The sequence below is a fragment of the Salvia miltiorrhiza genome, chromosome 6, assembly GCF_028751815.1.
Source record: "Salvia miltiorrhiza cultivar Shanhuang (shh) chromosome 6, IMPLAD_Smil_shh, whole genome shotgun sequence".
Taxonomy (NCBI): Eukaryota; Viridiplantae; Streptophyta; class Magnoliopsida; order Lamiales; family Lamiaceae; genus Salvia; species Salvia miltiorrhiza.
Genome location: NC_080392.1, coordinates 40,270,271 through 40,295,263, shown reverse-complemented (window position 1 = coordinate 40,295,263; position 24,993 = coordinate 40,270,271). Strand labels below are relative to the sequence as shown.

Sequence of the window (24,993 nt, the reverse complement as noted above, 5' to 3'; positions counted from 1 at the left end):
GTGGCGATATTGATTTTACTGTCAAGTTTGGATATGAGAATTTGCCTTATTACTGCTCCGTCTGCAATGTTGTGGGACATAATTCTAACGAATGCAGAAGAAATAAAACGACCACGACCGAGGAACGTCGTCAGTCCAAGGTAGATGACCACAGGGTTCATCCTCGTCCCTACACCGGAAATCAGGAAACTCCAGCATGGGCTGGAAAGGAAATTCCTTAGGTTGGACAGAAACTGAACTCTTCTTCAGACTCTCCTACCTCATCCAATCCCTTTGCTGTGTTGGTTTCTCTAGAGTTGCAAGATGAACAGAGACTTGTTGGTGATGATAACATGGACAAGCCGCCTTCTGATGGAGACCGAGCTTCAGATGCTTGCATCCCTCAGGACAGTCAGGGTAGAAAGGATATGGAACACCCTGGGTCAGATGACGAAAAGAGCCAAATTGAGGTAGTTGAGCAGGAATACGAGAGGAGTTCTGCACCTCTGATTGTTCAGCTGCTTGCTGTTGTGACTGACAACAACGCTGTGCTAACTTTGACTGGGACGACAGGACCCATTTCTCGTACACGAGGGCGTCCGAAAGGGGCTATCACCAAGAAGGGGAGAGTTTCTGATTCTTCTATCAAGCACAGGCTCCGTCGTATCATAATCAATGGCATGTCTTCGGATTTCCAAAACTCAGCACGCCGTGACGATATGCATGGCCCAGGTCTTGGCACTTCTTCGCCTGTGGAGTTCCTGAATAAAGTGAAGTATGCTCAGTCTCGAGGACATATACTGCAAAACTTTGTGATCAACTCCTCTAACTCTACCGATGCAGCCCATGCTATGTCGGTTGTGGCCTCTTCAAAAATGAAGAAAAAATGGGGCGATATGTTGGACGATGAAGAGGACGATTTAGACGAGGACGACCCTCTTAAAATGTTCTCTTAGTCTTGGTTTGTTTTTTGGTTTCCCGGGGTTTCTTGCGGGTGCTTTTGCTTGCTTCCTTTGTATCTGGTCTCTCTTTTTTTCTTTTTCTTTTTAATAAAATTTCTATTTCAGCAAATAGGAGGAGTATCATTGAGTTATATAATGCTCGGGTGATAAAATTATATATTGGTTATTTACTTTTATAATTTTATTTGTATTACAATTTTATTTTAAATAATGAAATCTCACACTCTGCTTAGATTAGAACTAGGTTAATTATTTGATTAGTGCTTATGTAATGACTAACTCTTATGGGAGAGAAATTTCGAGGAGAACTTAAATGTGGTGATTTTTACATTTATAGGTTCAAGTTTAATGTAACATATTATACTCCATTCATTCACCAAAAAGTTATCATAATTTTTATTTCGGTTAGTCCATTAAAAATTTGTCACGTCCATTTATTGTAGTAGGATCCACATAACTCATTATCTTATTAACATTTAATTTCCAATTATTTACAAAATTCGTCATTGATGAGACTTTCACTCCACTTTATAACCACTTAATTTAAAATTATATATATAGTGATCTTTACTCCACTTACAACACTACTAACCATTTTATTAAAATTTGTGTCATTCATAACGTGACAAATTTTGTTGTAAATGAAGGAAGTATGTGTTAAAACAATTAGACTCATAATTCATGACGTCCACAATGTTTGCTTTGAACTATATACAAGCGTTAAGCTTCATTCACCATCTCGTTTGCTTTGACGTAATAAAAAATTTGAACATGCCGTATAAAATATTGGCCAATACATTTTTTTTGGATAAGTTATAATTTTATATCATATTATAAAAAGTGAGATAAATATATTATCATTTAAAACAAACAACGTATAAAAGATGTGATCCCTACTTTAAATAATAAATTTATATCTTATTATATCATTCCTTTATTTAAAGGGATAAAGAGCACACACACTAAGTCTGTTACATTACAAATTAGAAATGAAGGGGCTTAAATTCAAATCGATTTATCTTTTACTAGTGTGTAACCCGTCGAATTTCGATGGGAATCATTTGGTGTTATACTCCCTCCGTCCACAAAATGAGTACCCATTTGTGGACGGCACGAGTTTTAAGAAATGTATGGAGTGTAGTGTGAATAGTTTAAAGGTCCTATTTTTTTAGTGTATTAATTAAAGAGATGTGTGTGGTACACTTGCCAAAAAGGGAAATGGGTACTCATTTCGTGGACGGACGAAAAAGGAAATATGAGTACTCATTTCGTGGACGGAGGGAGTAATTTATATAAAAAACGTAAAATTTATTTCTTAATATATTTATAAATTATGGACATTATTCACTTAAAAATTGTTAATATGATATAGGTCTACGTTACACATTAAATTCAAATGAAAAAATAAATTAAAGAGGACTTTTATCCTTAACATGACTTAGCGAAACGTATATTTGAAAAAATTATTTGCCACCCACTACTATTTGTCACCCATATTCGTGCCCCGCGGATACCCGCCACCCGTTGGATACCCGCCACGGTGCCACCCACTACCCGTCAGATACATGCTGTTAGGTCCTGAGGGTCTCGAATAGGTGTATGGAGGGGGGGGAATACACCTATAGGCTATTTTCAAATTAATCTACCGACCTCAATCAGAGGGATCTCAGTCAGAGATCAAAACGAAACTTTTCATGCAAACAAAGACGCCTGTTTTACTGAAATCAGTTTTGACCAAATAGGGTTGACGACTGATACTGAAAGCTCTTCAGTAAAGAGTTATCAGTTAAGTTGCTGGAACTTAACTGATGCAAGTAAGGGCTTCAGTCGTGTTTGCTAAAACAGAGATGATATCACTCTTCCTGACTATCAGAGGATAGTTCAGTCAGACCGATATCATACGCATCGGAAATTAAACTTAGTTTCAAAATAGCCTCGGTAGAGCAAGTTGTTGGTTATGGTTTCTCTTTGCAGTTAGTCAGTGTTCAGTTTTATCAATTGAAATAACACAAGTAAGAATGTAAAACTGAAAGCTGTAAACAACACAAAGACTTTTACGTGGTTCGGAAAAACCCTTTCCTACATCCACGATTGGTTGATCAGACCAACAATCCACTCCGCAAGTGCTTAACAGGTGCACTGCAAACCGAACCGTGTGCTTGCCGGGTGCACACAACCGTACACTGAAGAAAACCCTTCTCCAGTACCCGCGCTTCACTCGCGTAGGATTTTCCTTGCTTAACACAACCCGTGCTAAGACTCTCAGAGTCAGAAAACCCTTCTGACCTCCGAATCACTCAAAACACTCTTATGGGGGGGGAGGTTTGAACGAGTGCCAACTATACTTACAAAGAACAAGTTCTTTGAAGCAAGTTTGACCTTTGGCTTCTGGGTAAACAGATATATGCCTAGGGTCTAAGAGAATGTATGTAATGAGCAGTGACTAATTTTGGCTTTGGAATTCTCTTCTTCGATTCAAGCTTTGGGGAGTTTAAGCTTAAGGCTGAGTAGCAATTTCGGCAGAGCTTCAGCTTATGTTGTTGAATCGGTGAAGGTTGAAGTGATCCTCGAGCGCTATTTGTAGGAGAACTCTTGAATAGATCCGTTGGCATAAATCATCCTCAAGATTTCTTCCGTTGGAGAGCAATTCGAATTTGGGCTGAGGCTTCAATCTTCGAGGTTCCTTGTCTGGGTGGAAACGGCTCTCTTTGATGGACAGGAGATGTGACGTCTCTGAAAAGTAACCACCAAATAGGAATGACCTCTGCAGAGATAAGATCCTGCGATCTCTGCATTTAATGCGGCTGTACTTTGTGAGTACGTGGCTTCCTCTGAATGTTGGAAGATCAGTCCGAGGAGGAATATTCAACTGATACTTGACTTTAGTATCAGTCCTTTGCGCGCATTAAGTAATCAGTCTTCAACTGATTCTTCAACTGATACTTCAGTTGGTATCTGCAGTCTTCAGTCTTCAGTCCTTCGTTCTTCAGTCTTCAGTCTTCGACACCGCAAACTAAACTAGAAACGAACTCTAACACTTGAGTTCTAAACAATTCTAATCTATTACAATTAAGTCCTATGATTTTTGGTATAATCAAAACAAGGGTTAGGATATTCAACAAGGTTCCCAACACATGCCGAGGCTTGAGAGGTAGGGACACTATTGCTTTTCGGCGTCGACATCCTGCAATCAACCACCCAACAAATGCAATAAATCATCCAATAAATAAATCACCAAAAAACTGCAGCAAATTTTAGAGAAAATTTCAACTTCTTGTATACTACTATTTGTCACCCTTACCCTTACCCGCGAAGACCCGTCACCCGTCGAGTATCCACCAACCCGCTACCTGTTGGATACTCACCACCCACTACCCATCGAATATCCATCTAGACATATTCTCTTAACTATGAATGCGAGCAAAAAGTATTAATGAAAATAATATAATGAAATTATCCGCCATTTTCCATAACTATCACTTCGCTCATGTATTCTTTGACTTCAATTTTGTATTTTAATTAATTAAATCTAGTCATGTTGTTACAAATTAAATGCGTTTATTTTGAGATTTAACATCAATTGATAAAAAATACTTCTTCAGTCCATCAAAGTTATGTCATTTTACTTTCGGCACGAGTTTTAATAAAATGTGAGTAAAATTGGTAGTGGAGTAAGGGTCTCACTTTAAATGTGAATGGAATGATGTGGACCCTATTACTAAAAATTGATGTGACATATTTTTTGTGGACGGACGAAAAAGAAAATTGTGGTATATCTTTGGTGGACGGAGGTAGTAAGAATAATTTCTTATTTGATAAGATAAATTGAAACTTTGGATATCTTAATAACCTATCCATTTAAGTTGATTCTACTTTATTTAAGTCAATAATGATCATTTTTAAGTTAATTACCATTGATACTTATAGGAATACTTTTAATAACTTGCTAAAATCTTTTTCCCAAGAAATAAAAATGTAAAAAAAGTCCACCCATTTATGTCGAATGATAAGTCAAAATAAAGTATCCATTTTTTTTTCTTGTTTTTCATACCTTCTTCCCATTGCTCCTTTTTGTTCAGTTATTGACATTAATAACAGTAAAAAAAACTACAAAACGAAAATGAGAAATAAAAAAAATAAAAAAATTGGAGACATTTCAATAAAAGAGAAACTAATAATTTCAAAGCTCAGGGGCTTAGGATTCCAAAGCTCAATGTTGCCGCTGCCAAGTCACAAGGCCACCAACGATGAACCAGAGTGGATACTCCTCCGAATTCCAGGGGAAACCTGCAAATCTAGCACTGTTACCATCTTCTCAATTAGATAAACAAAAAACTAATAATTAAGAGATGTTATCAACTTAGAACTATAAAGCAATACAAAAAAAGAACAAACACAAAAAAAAGGAATTAGAGTGGGACGGAGGGAGTATATGTTGGAACTTGAAATATATTGCAAAAGTAAATAAGAAACAAAAAAGCCCATTATACCTTCAAACCCTGGAACATAATCTCCTCTCTTTAATAAACAGGACTCTTTGATGCCCTCCATTGTGCTGTGTCCATTCTATCTATATGCCAATTCAATCAAGCTAATCAATAATCCATAATCAAATACAGATAAATATGCGCGTTAGAATATATATACTGCAAGTCCAAACAAACACATAGAAGACAACATAGTACTATAAGCACAGGTATGCTGGGCTTTGCGAAATTTAAAATCCAGCGAGCATCAAGTAGATGGTCCTTAGCTCTCCTTTATATCTAAACGAAAGTGAAAGAAAACTATATGCTGAGCTCTTCCAGTTGTCTATTTTTTCTCTCTCACCCATGTAAGTCAGGAAGCTTTTCCGAGTATATAGTTTTATATCCACTCATCATAACTCCAAAATCCCAAGCATCTTACTAACAAAGCAAAAGTGAGAGTTCATACTTCTAAGAGATATTCTAAAGTTTACCAATAATCATTCTATGTTTATAATAGTCAAATGCATTCATTTTTTTTTTCCAAAATTTGTTCTTTCTAAAATACAACTAAGCATTCTATATATAGTCAAATCGTAATCTTTCCTTATAGATTACCTACCATTACCATGGCTGATCAAGAACCAATTCAAAGCTAACCGGCGGAGCAGTCATTGACGGCGACTGACTGCAACTGTGTACAGTTTCCCAGCTCTGGAGAAATTGCCCCATATAAATTGTTGTCATGAAGAGCCCTATAGAAAAGTAGTTTAAGCAGCATTAGCAAGGGTTTGTGAAAATGTGAAGTATAAGAAATTAAGAATCAAAAGTTACATACAGAATCTGCAGGGCTTCTAACTTCCCTATATGTGGTGATATGGGTCCACTCAGTCTGTGAAATTAAATGAATTCTAATAAACAAACTATCGTAATTAAGTTACCTGCTGTAACCTATGAAACGGATCGAGGACCGAGACTCTCTTCTAAGAGAAAACACGGAATGCAATTCCTTTTCTTCCTCTTCCCTCGTATCTTCAATATTCAATCCAGCCTATCCATATTTAAATTGAAATCACCCATCAACATCCATCGAAAATCAGCCCATCTTCAATCGAAAATCAGCCCCATATTTAAATTGAAATAACCCATATAACTAAATAATTTGTCCATATATGAAATAACCCATATAACTAAATAATTTGTCCATATAACACTTTAGAGTGAAACAGAACATTTAGAGCATAGAGAATCAAAACCAGACAATCTGTAATCCCACCAACAACTAAATAGCACACAATCTAGAACTACGAGCTTCAAATCAAATGTCAACCAAGAACTCCTTAGTAGATCTGACCTCCAAACAACTGAGAGAATTTCGGGAACAGACAAAATGCTACATATTGGCCCAAAAGAACCTAAATCTATCTCCTGCGCCTTTAGCAACCACGTCGATTGGATAAGGAGACGGATGAAGATTATGCAAATACAGATTAAAATAGAACAATCAAGCCCAAGCACCAAATACTTGGATCAATAAGAATACATAACTGAACTCATTAGCACGTTAAGCAGCAAACAGAAAAAGTAATACGATCGCGACTCAGTTCCCAAATATCGACAAAGCTACTAAACCCAGTTCATGTATTCAACAACCCAATAAACTTTAAATTAAAGCTCCAAAACCCTAGGTCTTTTTAACACATTTCCATGTTAGCCCCCAAAAAAACACCCGCACAAAAATCATAAAAAAAATACATCAATACGTACACGCCTCTCATAATTAAATACACATCAAAAGAGAAAGGAAATTACCCAGAGAAGTAGTTGGAGAGACAGCAGTCGGAAGTTGTCAAAATTGAACCGTTTTCGAATTGAAGGTGGCGCCGACCCTAGATGAACCGATGCTGGTGTAGGATCTATCGGACGATTCGGGGCAGAATTTGTGGTTGGTGGAATTGGAATTAGACCTCAAGATGGAAACTGGGGGTTCGCATATTCCATTGGAGAATCCAACAATTAGAATCCTACCTGGCGCGCAACTGGCGGACTGCTCTGGTCGCGACGGGCAGGGCAGCGCGACGGCGGCTGAAGGCGGTGCGACGGGGTCTTGTCGCGCCTCAGAGGACCGGACTACAACGAATCGAAGCAGGAGATGAGAGTCTGTGAAATTAGGATTTGGGAATTTTGGGGGAGAAAGAACCGGTGTGGAGATGGGAGAGGGCAAATCGCGGCGGTGGAAGGGAGCGGGGTGGTCCGGCGAAGCAGATCGCAGCGATGGGAGGGGCGGGGCGCGGTGGGGCAGATTGCGACGGCGGGGGAGGGGAGAACCGGACGTGAGAGATGGGAGAAGGGGAATTGGTTTTAGGGTTTGGGAAGTGGGGTAGAGAAATACTATTAGATTTTGTATTTTTTTAAAATAAAATAAGTGATGTGGATGCATATTGTCACGTCACCGATACAGAATTGAGCTAAAAGCTCTAGAATTGCAGGGATTTTGAATGCTGAATTCTTAGCTATGCCACGTAGGACCCCGGATTAAGGAGAGCGCGGAAATCCTTAATCGTATTATATATTGATGTGTAAATTTATGAATAATTGCATAAACGTATTCCCTCATAAGAAAAAAAAAAGGGGCTGAGTTTCACATATAGCCATTTTCATAATATGATTTTTTTATCCACTTTCATAGAAATATGAGTTTGATAGCCACCATTGTGTACAAAGACCAATACAACCCTTATCAGTCCCACTTAAATAAAGAGCCTGCTATTTTAAAAAACAAAATTAAAAGTAGATGATACTTTTTTAAAGTTGAAAGTTTAAACATTTTTGGCCCCACAAGATATTGCACGGTGCAAACGATAGATCTATGCACGGTATATATATGCACGGTTGGCTAGGTTCATTTACGAACGGATGGTATGCACGATTCTTATGCACCGTATATACGATTATGTGTATGTTAGTTAATTTACTTGGTTAATTATCTATGTCAAGTAATTAATTTTTTCGCTAAAACGGTGATACCTTTGTTGCAAAATGAGTAAAGTCTAAATTACGTTTATTTTTGCAAACCCTAACTATGTTTTCTATGTCATTTGTTTATATTACATGCTCGTTACAAATGGAACAAATAACAAATATTAGTATATTACATGCTTGTCTACATTTTTGCTTAATAAAATTTGACTATACTACTAAAAAATAGTCCACAACAAATAACAAGTCGTACGTGTAACACAAAATACAAATGGAACCAAGCAAAACTAAAAAAAAACTATAACCGTGCATATATAAATGGAACCGTGTACACAATCCGTGTAGAGAAGAATCATAAAATGTGTGTGACGTTGCGTTCTATATTTGCGCTTGATAAAATTTGACTATACTACTACAAATAAGTACAAAACAACTAACAAGTCCTATTTATAACATAAAATACAAATGGAACCATGCAGAATGAAAAAAATAATAATAATAATTGTGTACACATAAATGAAATCGTGTACCGAAGAACCATAAACCATGTACGGATACTTTTTAACCTTATTACCTAGATTAATATCAATTTAATGTGTTATACTTTTTAACCTTATTACCTAGATTAATATCAATTTAATGTGTTATTCTCCCAATAAATGATCTCAGCCATTAAATTAATATTTCTTAAGCATAAAATTATCATATTAACATCTCCGATCTAAAAAAAAAAAGTAATCATGTACACCGTGTACGTAAGAACACGCATAAAAATTTAACAATTTCCATACCTTAGGTATTGTTCTTGAATCTTCAACTTCATATTAAAGTGTTATATTGCTTTGTGTGCGTGTGTTGGCCAAACGGTAAGGGGTTAATGCCTAAGACCAAAGGTCTTGGGTTCGAGTCCTCTGTGGCGCGGCCTTTTAGTTTATTTATTTAATATTGCAATTTTTTTTTTAAAAAAAGTGTTACTATCTTTCTTCGACAAACCGTGGACGAATCAATAAATGAATTGTTGGGAGTGTTTCTGATGCATTTTTTGGGTTTCTCAGTTTAAGGTTTTTGAATGATTTATGTTTCAACAACCTTAATCAAAATGAAGTTAAGAACTTTAACTAAATGAATGCGAAATGTACGATCCCAGTAAATGAACTAAATGTTTGTTGGTGAGATTTGATTTAATTCATAAATGAGGAGGATGAATGTTCAGATTTGTTCTGCAAAACAAATGAGGAGTTTTTGATTGATTTATCTTTTTTTTATATTTTATTAAAAAGTCAGCCACCAAATATAAGAAAATAAATGAGGAAAAATTATATATTCATCCAAAAAAAACATCAACACTTTTAAGGGTATTTTAGACTTTCCACATAAAAATGGTTACCAAACTCATAATTTTATGAAAGTGGATAAAAAAACTCATGCTATATTTTATCAAGTTAATTGACTATTACTATGTATCGCCACAAAAAAAAGTACTCCGACTCAAATCTATGTAATCTATGTAATATATTAAAGTGGAGTTTTTTTCCTCCAACTTTTTCCTCCATTTTTCGCTCTCTTCTTTCACTAATTTTTCACTATTTTTCTCCTTATTTTTTTAATTTTTTTTCTAAATATCATCAAATTTAAGTCATGAAAAAAAAATACTTAATATACTACATTTTAAATTTAAGTTCGTGAAAAGATCTTTAATATGGTACAAAAAATCATCAAAAATGAATTTAAAATGAATAAATTAATTTATTTATTATGACGCTTAATACTCTATAATAATAATAATGATAATAGTAATGTGTAATGTCAATATTTATTCAAATAATTTAAATTTATTTAATAACTATAATTATCATTTTACTTTATACAAAATTGAAAATATACATTTCAAATTCAAGATTTTATTGAGTAATTGATGTAGATTATTTTATTATATTATTAAAACATATTTTTTATTTGTTTATATTTTAATTTTCTTTAATATTTTTTTTATTATTTAATTTTAATGTTCGTTGTGCATCACATCAAGGGACGTTCTAGTTGGAGTATGAAACACCGATCGACTATGCATTTGTGGTCGTAAATTCAAAGTGAGTTAAAATGCTAGGGCCAAATTTGGCTTCAAATTACATGATGGACCAATTGTTAGATACTAGTCCGACTCAATTTTCATGTATTTAATTGTATCGACTACTTCAACTTAGGCTCGATGAATGGGCCCAGTATCGATATTGTGGAATTGTAGGACAATCTGACTCTATATGATTCCTAGAGGCAACTTCATTATGTAATTAATTCATTATTTTATCAATTTTTAGTATCATATTAGTAAAATATTTATATGATCATTACATCTCAATTGATCACGTTTCAAGAAAAGATTCTAATTTTGATTTTTTCTGTTAAACTACTTTTATTTGTCTTTAAACTATCAGTTAATTTCATCTTCAAATGATTAATTTGATTCTATAAAATTGTACCATATCTCTTATTTGAGCATCGTATGAAAGATAAATGTAGTTGACTCTAAATTATTATTTTCACACCCCAAAGAATATATTTCATCCGTTCATAAATAGGAGTATAACACATTGGGTTCGACATGAGTTTTAGTATATTTTTAATGGATAAATAATCTCATCATATAAAAATTACTAGTAATTTATATAGATTAAATATGACCATGGAGTGTACATAAATTTCGGTAAATGTATTTTTAGTGAATATAGGATTTTATCGTATAGAAATGAGTACTTTATAAGGATTGAGTATGACCATGGAGCGTTTTCTTCTTATAAATAAAAATTAGTTGTTAGGTTAATTTAATGTCTAAGAAAGGAAAGGACTTAATTCTCACACCGTCTCAATTCAATAAGTTGTAAGATATAAATACAATATTAAAAAATAAATAATTTATAATAAAATAAAAAAGAGAGATTAGTTTTTAGGGTATATTTATAAAAAAAAATAGAGAAAATTGAAGATATTATTTCTTTAGGTGAAAAGAGAAATAATTATTTGTAGGTCACAATGATATTTAGTGTAAATAATAAATGAGGTGGTCTTGGGCTGCACCCTCACTTAAATCATGATCTGTACCATAACTTGAATCCATATCATGATCATAACCGTATAAATAACATTATTTTAGATGCGGGTCAACCCGGTTGCACGGTGCAACTGGTTGCATCCAAGTTTTTGTGATAATAAATTATGTAATACATGTGTTATGCATTGATTTATCATTTTAAGGAGTGACCTGTTTAAATGAGACAACCAAATAAAGAAAAATATGACCTATTAAATTGAGACGAAAAAAATAAAAAATGAAACGAAATTAAAAATATATTAGCGTATAGAAAAAGCAAAGTTTGACTAGGGAGGGGAAGCCCACACCGAATATTCCTCCTCGGCCGAAAAGCGTGACTACAACTGTTACTCTATAAAATATATAAAGTGCACGCAACTTCAAAAACCCTCTCTATATTCATTGAATCGATCGCTCCTAACTTTTCTCCATTGAATTTGAATCCTTCGGATTTTGTTTGTTGAATCGCAATGGCTTCATCATCAGCTCTCAAGAGATGGCTCAGGCCCGAGGTACTTACTATCTTAGATCTCCGTTTATGTTTTTCTCCGTCTACTTGGGCTTCTTTTCTTTTTTTTTTTTTGGTTGATGAACTATACGGTAATGGATCTCTTTTGTATTTTATTCATATTTTAATTTTAATTTTTCGAATTTTAGGTGTATCCGTTGTTCGCCGCCGTCGGAGTGGCCGTGGGGATTTGCGGAATGCAATTGGTCCGTAACATTTGCACAAATCCTGAAGTCAGGTATTGTTCTAGACCTGAAAATTTTGTAGATGCTGATTTCTTTCGAATTTTTGTTTCTCGTTTTAATGGACGTTTAATGCTACTACGTATGAAGAATAGATCTGTGTGCCTTGAGGAGTCGTGCTCTGGTGTATATGTCTTGGAAATAATAATAATAATAATAATAATAATAATAATAATAATAATAATAATAATAATAATAATAATAATAATAATAATTTTCTATATTGATCTTCTATCCCTGATTTTGGTTCTGCTTTCTGCTCGTATGAATACAAACCTGTGATTTTGTTTTCCAATTTTATGCAGTCATATTATCTTTTTCTTATTTTTTCAATTTATTTCACTAGTTACAGTATCTGGTGCATCAAATAATAGTGGTGGTGCAATAGCATGCCTGGTGCCTTACAGACTAGCTAGGGTTCATGATATCTTATAAATCAATCACATAATTTGTTAATTCTGGCATTTGCATAATGCATTGAAATAGAAAACAAGGGTGTCATTGTCTACACGTCTTAACAAAATTTAAAATCTAGGGTGCCATTGTGTTTGTGTATATGTCTTGACAAAATAGAAAATCGAGGGTGACATTGTGTATATGTAATAAAAAAAAAGGGGATCCCACACCTCATTTGTGGTCCTTCCCCTGATACAGGGCACAATATTTTCATCATGGAGGTTTGGAATCATATTGGATAAATATTCTGAAAATCAATTTCTCTAGATACGGACAATGGAATAACACTTGTGTTGTGCCCTAGATGCTGAAATTGCAAGTGCTTGTTTGAAGTATAAACCTTTCATTTCTTGGAAGATGAAAATTTATGTGCTGCTTTTGTTTTACTTTTGCGGATCATGAGGTGATCGATTGCCACATTCTCTTTTGCATCAGTTTTGAACTTAGATGATGAGATTATTAAACCCGTGTTTCATTCTCTTTTGCATGAGTTTTGGACTTTAGATGATGAGATTATTAAAACCCGTGTTTCACGTTTGTCCAAATGTAGGGTGACTAAGGAAAACAGAGCTGCTGGTATTTTGGATAACCATGCGGAAGGGGAGCAGTATTCTCAACATTTTCTTAGGAAGTACGTTCGTAACAAGAGCCCTGAGATCATGCCATCCATCAACGGCTTCTTCTCCGACCCCAAATATTGATCTATTGATACCCCAAATTTGATCTATTGATGAGTACAATTGTTTTGAAGATACAACCAATGACAAAAATTGCATTCTTTTGGCTTTGATTGAGCACAAATAAGTGTGACAGAACCAATATCTATCTATTCACAACAGTTTATGAATGACTTTGCTTAATCTTCCATTTTTCTATCAATGATGCCATAGTTCATTTCACTGCATGTTACAGTCATTTTCTGATCTCCCATTGAGTTTTTCATTTCTATTATATCATGTATACAATGACCAATCAAAACTAAGAATTGGTACTGAAATTCAGTTTAAATTCTAGTTTGTATATCGAAATATTACATCCTGTAGAACTCTAACCTCCAGTCTTCATAGAAATAAAATCGGAAGGAAAAGGCGAAACGCACATTAGGATCCATGCTCTATCTGCTGCTTATCTTTGGCTTCATCACGCCAGTTGCTCCATGCTTCAGCATAATGATGAAAAAGGTCTCCAACAGCTGCCACGACATTGATATAAGATAAATTTAGACAGTCAAATCCATGTTTTGAAGCTAAATACAGACAGTTTACTTCATAGATACACCATGTGACATGTATTAATGAAATATGATTCATTGAAAAGAGTTGTTTCATTTTATTGAAATAAGGAAAATTGAGCTAAGAAATTAGGAGTTAAGAGTTACCTTTGTTGCTATACTGTGGCCGATGAGCACAAAAGAGATTGTCCCAGTTTTGAATCTGCCCATCTTTACTGGTTTCGTGGCTCTCTACCATACTAACATTTGGTGCAAAGGGACCAAACACAAAATCCTTTGAGCTGTATTTCTGATGCTGCTCAGTTAAGGCAATAGTCTTGCATTTTTTCACAGAAGTATTGGTGATATCATCTCCGAATGCCCTTCTCTTGCAATTTTTACCATCCGATGCAATGGAAGATCTGTTTCTGCTTCTTCCTACACTTGTCCACCTAAATGCTGGTTTTCCACTCTCAGGGTCGCGTACCTAAGGAAATATCAAGATTTGTTGATAAAAAGATCAGCTTCCTGTATGTAGGGGAAGAACGCAGTGAGGATCTGTTGAATTTAAGCTTCATAAATGAGTTTTCATGGGAAAAATTGAGTTGTAGTATTGCAGACAAACCTTTTCAATGAGTCCCATTGATGAAAACACATTAGCAATATCATACAAGCGCCTAACCTTTGCTGCACACGAGAAAGCAAAATGTAAGAGTAGAGTAGAGTACGACATAAGTTTACATACAATTTCCATGTGTTCACTATAATGAAAGCACAGCTCAGAGAAAGGTTATGGTTACTTCTCATAGCTGTTCGGTCATGGCTATCCCCCAGCAAAGCTAATGCAGCACCATCCAGTGAGATGATCTCCACCTTAAGTGATGAACAAATTAGGATCAAACTGTCCCATTCACTTGATTTCTAAAAATCCAGTTAGAGGCAATACTTACCTCAGAACAAAGGAAAAGCTTGACAAAATTCTGTGTAAGAAGCCCTAGTGATTTTTCCCTCCTGTGTTCTGTACAGCCACATGAAAAAAAATAAAATTCAAACTCAGTTAGATGGAGAAGATATGATATAATGCATCATTTGTCCCCAATGTTAATATACACAATGACCCGAAGGAGGAAAAAGATGATAGCTCCACATAAATTAGACTCAGTGACTCACCACCTTTATCCGATTTTGAGCACTTGTCTGGACACTCGGTCTTCGAATCAGAGAGCAGACTACGTTCTTTCTCATTCGAGACCTGGAGAAAGAACTCTGCATTATATGTTGTGGGCGACATATAGTACTACCATCACACTAGACTATGCAACGCTTCATAACACGTGATGTTTAACATGACTACGAGTATTTTATGCACGTTCTTCAGCTTGTGCAACAACAGGAGGGAAGTTTGAAAAGCTAAAGAAAGCAAGCAGACAATTTAAACTTAATAAATTCAAGCCAGCAAGATACATTGGTGATATAGGTATGGAACTCCTCTTTCTCTCCCTGTTCCTGTAATGCAACAATGCAGAATAAAGTTAATATGCAATTAAGATTTAGTGCCAGATTCCATCAAAAAAAAAAAAAAAAGTTTAGTGCCAGATTCCTAGACTTTTCATTTAACATAAAACCAGTCGAAACAAGACTACCTTGAGCACCTCTAAAGCCCCAGAAATGGCAGCAAAACCTTTCCAAGTGTATTGATTCTTCTCTTTCTTCTGTAAAACCTAAATATTTTTCCCTTATAGTTAGATTCTCTCGTAATTCGAAGTTTGGTTGGATTGAAAGATTAAGAAAGCTACCCCAATGCCTTCCAAAATATTCACAATGTCGTATATTCTTCTCCGTTCAACACCTAGATACACAAAAAGTTAGCACCAATCAGAATTTGTATCAGATTCAGGCTATCAGGTTAGCTATTGAAAACTCAATTCCATCTTATTTTCCTTTATTAAAATACTGTTATATAAAAAAGCAGCTCAGTAATACTTAAAAAAAAGTGATAAATGAATAGATTAGCATCGCAATCAATTTCCCATAATTTACTCGAGTTCTTTGATTTTTCTAAAACTCGAGTTCCAAAAAAAAATCGACAACAGATCATATTATAACATGTACTAATATCCAGATTGAAGAATAGAATCATACCTAGCTGAAGAGCAGCAGCGTCCAATCCGATTGAGTCCACGCCTTCGCGATCGTACAGCCTCAGGAAACTGCAAAGTACCAGAAATAAGACAAAAAAAAAAAAAGACTTTTCACAATCACAAAAAGTGAGCGTGTGTGTGAGTTCCATCATGTGCAGATGATTAAATTCCGAATTACTTGGTGCATAGGAGACCGAGAGACTTCTCCTTGCGGCAGTAAAATGCATCTTTTGTACGAGAATCACGAGACGCCATTACACCAACCGATTTCAGAAACTGGAGAGATGATCTAATTCGGTTGGATTTAGATGGAAGTGAATCATAAACTGATAGGCATGGCGCAATTAGGGATTTCGAATTTGAAGATTTTTAGATTGATAGATTTGGAAAGAGGTGAGCAAACTGTGTGAATGCGTCGCGGGAATTTGAATTCAGAATGAAGCGCGGGCTTAATCAGTATCCACAACTCACTTTTTCCTTTTCTTTTCTTGCTCTAATTATGATTTACTATGATTTTCATTTCGGATAAATTTTATTTTAGCACAATATATACCACAATTTTATTTTATTTCTTGTTAAAAAGGGAGTTATGTACTGATTATTCAAATGGATTATTTAATGTTGAAAGTTGGTCGTCCTTGTTGTTATACCTCATAAATTTTAGCTTTTGAGTAAGAAAGCGCACATATGTATTCCTTTAGATCCACTAGAATGGACTCATTTTTTATTTTGAGACATTAGAATAAGCTCATTTTTTATTTTGAGTACAACAAATATATTTAATTCACACATTTTTTTCTCTTAAAAAGCAAGTTTCTTAATTTCCATGCCAAAAAAATAAGCCTATTAGAATCGGACCGAGAGTATTTTTTAAGTATATCTCCATTCAACGTTATCATTTGGTTTATATGCAATGAGTATGACTAATATCTCTCTAATAACTGGATTCAAGATTGAATATATACTTAATTAGAACTTAATTGAAGGATTCGATCATATTCTTTTATATTTTGGCTGCCACGAGTTCTTAATATGATCTTAAGTGACGGATTATCACATTCGTCTACGTTTTGGCTCGTCATTAGAGCTTAATTGATGTATTTTTTTTTTTCTTCTCATTTTCGTTGTAGGACACGTCGTGCCAAATTTGGAATGAAGTCGGCTTGAAATGACATCGTCTACTTCGAAGAAAATATTCAAGTTGAAATCGGAAAATGCTATTTGATGAAAATAATAATTTTTTTTTCCAAAAATCCATACTTCACCAAGAGAATTGAAAATTGCCTAGAACTAGATGTGACCCAACTTAATATGAAGGGACAACAATAAACCATATTCAAATCCACCCATGTCAAAATGAAATTTGCAAACTTCATTTTGGCCAAAACAATCCTAAATGCAAGCTAAGGCAGCAGCAGTTTTTACAGATGTTCCAGAGTTTTGAGACGCGCTAAATATGGTGGAAAACCAAGAGCAACGATCCCAAAAATAATCGACTCCCTAACATAGCATCGTCTTGCCCAACCAAAAAACGACAAGCATATGAGGATCATTATACACGAACAACATAAACGCATACCACAATATGCATCTAATTGCACAAACCTTTAAGACCATACAGGTCTCTCAGTGCGCCTGCTCAAGACGCGAAACATTCACAAGAAGAACGAGAAGTTTAAGATGCAGGGAGATGCTGATCATTGCATAGATGGCTCAAAAATGTAAATTTGCATTCAATAAATATAGACGCGATATCCCAACCATGGATACAAAAACGAGAACATAAATAGTACCTGCATGCAGCAGCTGGAAACAAGGAGATCACCATAATCACATTCCCTTCCCATAATCATCTAATGCAGATAAAATGATTCAACTACAATGAATTTAGAGTACATGAAAACTGAAAAGCATTGGTCTTAAACGATGCCCAAACTTGTATGGATGAATGAAAACAAACAAAATATGTCTCACTTTTCTGGTTATGTTTGGACTGCTAAAAAAAGGACCCGACTTCTATTGGTCAACGGTGGTTACCTCTTGCCACTCCCCATCTACTGCTTCCTTCCACAGTGTGACATTATTATCGCCAGATGCCACAGCCAGTAGATTTCCAGTAAGAGACCACGACACCCTCCAAACGGGAGTCTTGAAGTCCTTCAAGACTTTCCCTTCCCACTGATCACCTTCCTTGGCCACGGTCCATATCACAACAGTACCATCTTGAGAGGCACTCGCGACGGTTGATTTTGGAAGTCCCAAGTTTGGTGCCCAAGAAACATCTCTCACCCAATCCGAGTGGTTTTGGAGGGCTGGGAAGCAGTCCATCTTCCATATACCATTGTAGAGCTTCCAAATCTTCACAGTGTTATCACAGCCACCAGAAGCAAGCTTCTGAACTGGTTCCAATACTCCAGAACCAACGAGCGCACCTGGTGCCATTGAAGGGGCCCATGTAACTGAGGTCACCCCAACAGGATGAGCTTGGTCTATTTTTGTAGTGTCCCAGCCACCATCAGATCGAGATGTGTAGACTGAAATGTTCCCGTCCGAGGAACCACAAGCCAAGCACAATCCCAGCTCATGGGGTGCCCAAGCAATGGAATTGACTGAAGATTTGTGATCACTAAAAATATGAGCTTGGGACCATTCATTCGGATTACCTTCCTTCCAGATGATGACTTTACCGTCATAAGAACAAGAAGCCAGTGTCGAGCCAAACTTGGGGTGTGCCCAAATTACCTGCCATACCGGACCTTGATGACCAGTCAGAGTAGCCAGATGCTGCGAAGAGTTGTTGCTCACGCCAATTATTTTTATAGTGCCATCTGATGAAGCCGTTGCCACACGTTTTCCATAATAATCCATCGACACATCATGAACAACATCATTGTGGCCTGTTTCTATTTTCTGTGGAGGCATCTTTCTTATTGGCTATATACCTTCGACCTTGGTAGAATTGCTTTAAGGTTTGCTTTGACACCCCTGTATATCAGAACACACGCATCCAACAAAATACTCTTTAAACATTTCCAAAAGAAGTCAACAAATTATTCAAAATTCATAGCATGACAGCATCAATATCTAGCAAATTATTCAAATAACAACTAGCATGACAGTATTTAATAAAGCACGAAGCTCCAAACATACAATTTTCACAGTTGAGCTTTAAAGGACATCAATGAATCAAATCAAACCAAGCATGCTCACACAAAACTAAATAAACTAGATTAGATCCTTGCTCCATTTCCCCAAAAATATCAAGCCACATGCTAGTTTCAGTTTTTTCTTCCCAATCTAAAAGCAAAGCCTATGAAGTCAAATCTTCCTGAGTTAACATAGATGAAAAGCACAGCAAAACCTAGCCCATAATACGTACAAACTAATTTTCTTCGGCAACTTACTTGGAGAACGTATTTACACCAAATAAATCCAATTTACATCATCTCGATCTCGAAAAGATATCAGAAATGAACATGTTTAAACATGAGTGAAACAGATCTAAGATTCCCCAATCCCAGATCTCATAGTTTACAGATCAAAAGTATTAAAAATATTCAATCATACCTTAAACAATTTTGAACAAAAAAAAAGATATTTGAAGGATTTACGAGCAAGAATTTACCAGGAATATGTCGATTGGAGCTTCGGAGCAGATCGGGTGCGAAGAGGAAATCGGTGAGGAGACAATGCTACAGCTCAATGACGGAGGGGAATTGCAATCGTACAACTCTATAAAGCACAAGCGATATGCGTTATAAATTGAGGACGTGTTTGGTTACTTGGATAGGTCTGTCCCATTAAGTTTTCGGATTTTATTATATTTCGTTAAATTATACTAGTTTTATTTTACTTTAATCCATCTACAAAAATTATACTCCCTCAATACCAATTAGTCCGTACTATTTTTATTTTGCTTTTGATAAATAGTACGTACTAATTCAATAGACCATATTTTATTATTTAAATGTTCTAATATAATAGATCACTTTTTAAAGTAAAGAATCAATACATAATAAACACATATGCACAAATACAATTCATTATTTATATCAAATATTATTGTGGCCCCCGTAAAATTATCTTTCTTTCAATTAAAAATTAATATCTTCATTTTTCTCTCCTACTTTTTTCCACAAATTTACTCTAAAAAAATTATTTTATCTCTCTTATTTTATTATAAATTATTTATTTCCTAATATTTGTGCTCATACCTTGTGTCATATTGAATTGGAACGAAGAGAATAGTTTTTTTTTAACTATCCCTTATATTTTAAACTCATTCATACTCAGTGCTGTTTGGTTCACGTAACACAGCAGGGATAGGAAGAGCAGGTTAGAAAACACTCACCTAACACAGCAGACACCCTTCCAGCATAATTTCACCAAAAATGCTCCAAATATTTCTGCACCAAAAAATCAATAATTAACCCTAGAGATTTTTGGTGAAATTGAAAGCCTGAAATTATAATCAATTCTAGTCCATTATAACCAACAAAAAAATTGGAAAAAAGTACTATTGCTAGCAGCGAAACACAATGATCCAACACATAAATGGAGAATTTTAGATAAATTCTACAATCAGAACTCGGTCATCATGCCGCACAAACTTGTGATAAACATGCATTTTTGCCTCTTAGTATGTCATATTTGATGTTTAGTTATGAGAATTTTGTGTGTTTGTTATTTGAGCATATATTGGTTTATTGTCAATAACTTGTTACTTCTTTGTTGTTTAAATGAATTTTCAGAAATAATGAAGCAAAGTTTGGAAGAGTAGCCTGAAATACAAGTTGTAGATCTTCTCGATATGAGTTCGTGAGTGCAAACGTACTGCAAATCGGAGTTCAGACGATGAAGATATGGCCGAAACAAAAACGTCGCACGCAATAGTCACAAAAACGGCAAGCACCGATTTTGCACTTGGATCATGAAGAATTTTGACGATCCGGGCGGCAATTGCCATTCCGATCACTGAACATGCTGTATTGTTCGCGTTTTTGCGGAATTTTGGGCAAACAAAAACGTCGCACGCAGTAGTCACAAAAACGGCAAGTACTATTTTTATTTTGTTGAACGTTTTTATCCTAGGATTTAGAAAGTAAACGGATTTGGATTCCTGACTTTATTTAATTCAATTTATCAAGATTTATTTATCCTTTTCATATTCTTGTGCATGTTGTTTGCTTAGTTGACTGGCCCCCCATTTTGCATGACCTTATGTTTTAATTTGATATCGGGAGATGATAATTATTACCTGAATGAATAACATAGATTATACTTGTTGATATTCGAGAGAGAGTTGATATAAGTGTGAGGACATTAATCCTAGGAACTATTTGGAGTTGCATGTTTAAGAGTGATCTGGGGACGGTAGCTTTGCATGTAATCAACTGTTTGTATGCTACGGGAGTGAGTATAGACTAGCTTTGAGATTGTCTTAGGAGAATTTATCTTGGTTTATTGAATTGAATCTGTTGGATATTTGAATATGTTGAAACCTTTACCTTGAAATAATTTATTTACATGTGAGTTTCTCTTATCAATTTGAATTATTTTCTCTGTAGTTTTTTATTTGCTCTGTTTAAAAACAAACCCATCACTCTGTTATCCAGATAGAGAATAACGGTTTAGGATAATACTTAATTACAATCAATCTCTGTGGAATACGACATTGCTTGTTATTAGACACAATTGCACTCATGCACTTGCGGTGTGTTAAGAAATTAACGAACAACTTGCAACATATATTGAACAAAGATGAATCCAATACTAATCTAGTTCCTCTCGCGCAAACCAATAATCTACCTAAAGATAACTTATTGGATTAATCGAGAGTATGATGAAAATGTATGAGCGATGGAAATTTAGAGTAAAAATTGAAATGAAATCTGACCACCTTGATGAGCTCGACGAAAATGATAGAGATCTTCAATGCGGATGAAGAGAAACAAAAGAAAAAGAGGTGTGAAAATGAGAAAACAAGTTGCGAAGAGAATGAGGAAACAGAGCGCAGAGCGGAAACGATTTCGTTTCCTGCCAATTCCGAGGGAAAACAATTTGATGGATTGGGTTAACCTTAGGTAAAAGTAATGGTTAACCTACTGCTTAAACCAAATAATAACTAATGGTTGTAGTGGGCAAAATTCATCAATTTGGCTCAAGCCCAATTAATCTTCCAAGCTGGACCAATGAGTTAAACAGCCCGGTCAATCCAGCCCGACAAACTTCGAACCAACTTGGATCAGCAACGAAGCTGACCCAATTACTTAAGAAAACTTGTTCACCCAGCCTGATAAGCCAAGTTATACTTATCTCGAGATCAACCTGGACCGACCTAGGATGACTACCCCACTTCAAGTCCAACTTGTCTCAACAGTCCGGTTGAATAATTCGCACTTGGCTTAAACTCATCAAGTTAGTTCGCCAACTTGGCTTGACCCTAAAAAGTCCAATTGGTCCATCTAGCATGGAAAGCTATAGACCGACTTGAGTCCACAACTAAGCTGGATATATCGCATACGGCCCAATGGTTATTGTCAGCCTAGAATGACGAAGTTACAAGGCCCAGCTGTCAAACCCTAAAACACGTCTCCCACCAAGATGACGCGGTCAGACGGGTAAATCTTTGTGATCCCGTCCAAATCGTAACGACCTGGGAGATAAGGGCCCTGACGAGGCCAGACTGTAGAAACCCTAGCGGCTGGATGTCCACTATATAAACAACCCGACTAGGTCATCAAAAGGACACGAAAAATCTTACTTGCTCGCTACTTCTTGAATTCTCTCTACTCTGCCGCCACGCTGAATACTCTTCCAAACTGGAAATAGCCAACTTGGCCTATCTCTGCCTTCCATATTCCATTATCACAACACACTGTCACCGTTTCCACCATTCGACGCCGCCTACAGCCTGGAATAACCACGCATTCCAGCCTGTCTTTATTTCTTATTTCATTTCATTTGTCATTCCGCTTTGTTATTCCGTTACTGACTTGAGCGTCGGAGGCTCTACGGTCGACACCCCCACCCGGTGCTCTACCTAGGGCTCTTACGTGTTCTTGTGTTGACAGGTTGCTAGTGCCCAATCTATCCGGACGTGCAAACGTCAGCTTCAATTATAGATTTTAGCCTCTACAATGGTTAAACCATTGCTTAAGTGAATCCCTTTCCAAGCTCTAAAAAGGCCCAACCAAACATGGGCTCAGTTGGATCATTTAACACATTAGTTTTAATGGTTCATTTATCCACTCAATTTTGATTGAGTCTATTTTTCTACTTTATACATATCTTTCAATTATTTATTAAAATTTTTGTCCTTCAAACCACGCTATAATTTGTATGGACGGATGAAGTAATTTTTTGTGAGCTGCTATAATTAACTCTTAATAGACATTTACTCTGCATGATTGAATATTTTTATCCTTTATGGTAGGATTTCTTCAATCTCAACTTTTCAATGAGACATGAATAGTCAAAACTAAATTAAATGATTAAATGATAGAAATAATTAAATATATTAAGATATCCTAAAATTTCAATGCATATATGTTGTGCCCAAAAATAACACCTTGTAACAGAATGTAACGAAAAATCGAGAAAAGCATTGGAACGTTGAGTTTTGTATTGATTTAAGCATAAGGCTTTGAAAGTGAGTAAAAAATGATAATAGATTATTTTACACTAGGATTTTACATGTATTTATAGGTAAAAAACCAAGAATTATAGTAGGAATAAGACTCTTCTTAGACTTATATTCGGACTAGGACTCTTTGGGCTTATCTTTATATCTTCGTGTCGATCTTGGTTCCAGATGGTTTTGGGTAAGGTTGCCTCCTTAATTTTAGGTATATTCTGTTGATAACAACATGTGCCTCTATCCGTAAGGTCGATTTCGATTAGACAGGGCTGTTTTGGGCCAAACGAGACTGTTCGCCCTAAATCTTCGTCTTCTCCTATTATTTTCCTCCGTAATTTTTGGATGCATATTTTTGTCCTCATCAATATTAGGGGGGTGTATTCGTTGTGGATTTCCACAGACTTTAAAAAGTCCATGGAATTTAAATTCCATGGAATTCACATAGATTCCAGACGACTTTCAAAGAATTCGTGGTTGGGTTTCACCCCGATTTTCACTGATTTTCGAAGACTTTACAGGATAATTTTGGAATTGAATTCCATGAAACCAGCGCCCGCTAGAAGAAACCCAGCGCCCGCGGAGTCCCAGCACCCGCTGGAAACCCAGCGACCGCTGAGTTCCAGCGAGCGCTGGGAATATGGCCTAAAACCTAAAATTCTCCTCATAGATCCACCATTCATCATGAATCTCCTCACTGCAGCTCTCCAGCCCTCATAATAGGTCTTCCCACTTGCCGACTTTTTCCTGATACTACTGTTAGTGCTGCAACTCCTGCAATCACTTCTCTTTGGACTACCACTCGAATGCCCAAATATTGATATAGCCGGCGACCAGATCCCAGACCAAAGTGCTGCCGGCTTTTGATGCTTTCTACAACCAATACCCGGCTCTGCCTCACCTGAGACAGAACCCTTGGGTGAATTAGTGCAAATGAAATTTTTTCTACTTGAATTATCAATATAATCGATGTCACTCTCAGGAAACCCCTTCATCAACTAATCAGGAAGCACCAGGAGATTCAATAACTGGTGCCACATAAGAACAACAGCCTCCAAGAATCATTAATTCCAATATCTGAGAAACAAAATTAAAATCACTAACCGTTCAATAAAACGACAACCTAGAAAGCAAATAACTTCTATCTCAGATTAGAAGCAATTGATCCTAGTCTTTTGCATTATTGACCGTCTGATTGTGTAAAAAACAGAGAGCATGAGCAGAATTGAAGATAATAAACAAAGATTAAATAGCAGAGAATCTTATGGCTGACGCCGCTTACCGGAGACGCCAGCGGCAGAAGCAGAATCCAAAGTGTGGGATGCG

At 35.9% G+C, this 24,993-nt stretch overlaps 3 protein-coding genes and 1 long non-coding RNA gene across 9 annotated transcripts; 1 reads left to right on the top strand and 3 right to left on the bottom strand.

The window, feature by feature from the left end:
* Positions 1-4,937: 4,937 nt before the first annotated feature.
* Positions 4,938-7,772, bottom strand: LOC130989522 (uncharacterized). 5 transcript variants are annotated; one of them, XR_009090667.1, is made up of 5 exons: positions 7,220-7,772; positions 6,349-6,512; positions 6,030-6,162; positions 5,432-5,511; positions 4,938-5,228 (listed from the first exon to the last, which is right to left on the bottom strand). It is a non-coding gene; the product is annotated as an uncharacterized LOC130989522 (long non-coding RNA). The 5 variants fall into 5 exon arrangements; XR_009090668.1 differs by having other exon boundaries at positions 6,246-6,458; XR_009090669.1 differs by having other exon boundaries at positions 4,938-5,242; positions 6,349-6,458.
* Positions 7,773-11,761: 3,989 nt separating this feature from the next.
* Positions 11,762-13,579, top strand: LOC130989521 (uncharacterized). Its single transcript, XM_057913490.1, has 3 exons — positions 11,762-11,986; positions 12,132-12,220; positions 13,231-13,579. Exons 1-3 carry the CDS (start codon positions 11,945-11,947, stop codon positions 13,379-13,381), a joined length of 282 nt encoding a protein of 93 aa, XP_057769473.1. The 5' UTR covers positions 11,762-11,944; the 3' UTR covers positions 13,382-13,579.
* A 75-nt stretch (positions 13,580-13,654) lies between these two features.
* On the bottom strand, positions 13,655-16,816 carry LOC130989519 (E2F transcription factor-like E2FE). Of its 2 annotated transcripts, none has more exons than XM_057913488.1 (11): positions 16,210-16,816; positions 16,033-16,100; positions 15,687-15,739; positions 15,534-15,611; positions 15,355-15,396; positions 15,064-15,142; positions 14,841-14,908; positions 14,691-14,763; positions 14,516-14,577; positions 14,059-14,377; positions 13,655-13,872 (listed from the first exon to the last, which is right to left on the bottom strand). In XM_057913488.1, exons 1-11 carry the CDS (start codon positions 16,284-16,286, stop codon positions 13,781-13,783), a joined length of 1,011 nt encoding a protein of 336 aa, XP_057769471.1. In that variant the 5' UTR covers positions 16,287-16,816; the 3' UTR covers positions 13,655-13,780. The 2 variants fall into 2 exon arrangements, with proteins under 2 accessions (XP_057769471.1, XP_057769470.1); XM_057913487.1 differs by having other exon boundaries at positions 15,061-15,142; positions 16,210-16,799.
* Positions 16,817-17,852: 1,036 nt separating this feature from the next.
* LOC130989520 (protein transport protein SEC13 homolog B-like) lies at positions 17,853-19,850 on the bottom strand. Its single transcript, XM_057913489.1, has 2 exons — positions 19,657-19,850; positions 17,853-19,016 (listed from the first exon to the last, which is right to left on the bottom strand). The coding sequence occupies exon 2, from the start codon at positions 18,951-18,953 to the stop codon at positions 18,048-18,050; it is 906 nt and encodes a 301-aa protein (XP_057769472.1). The 5' UTR covers positions 18,954-19,016; positions 19,657-19,850; the 3' UTR covers positions 17,853-18,047.
* Positions 19,851-24,993: the final 5,143 nt, after the last annotated feature.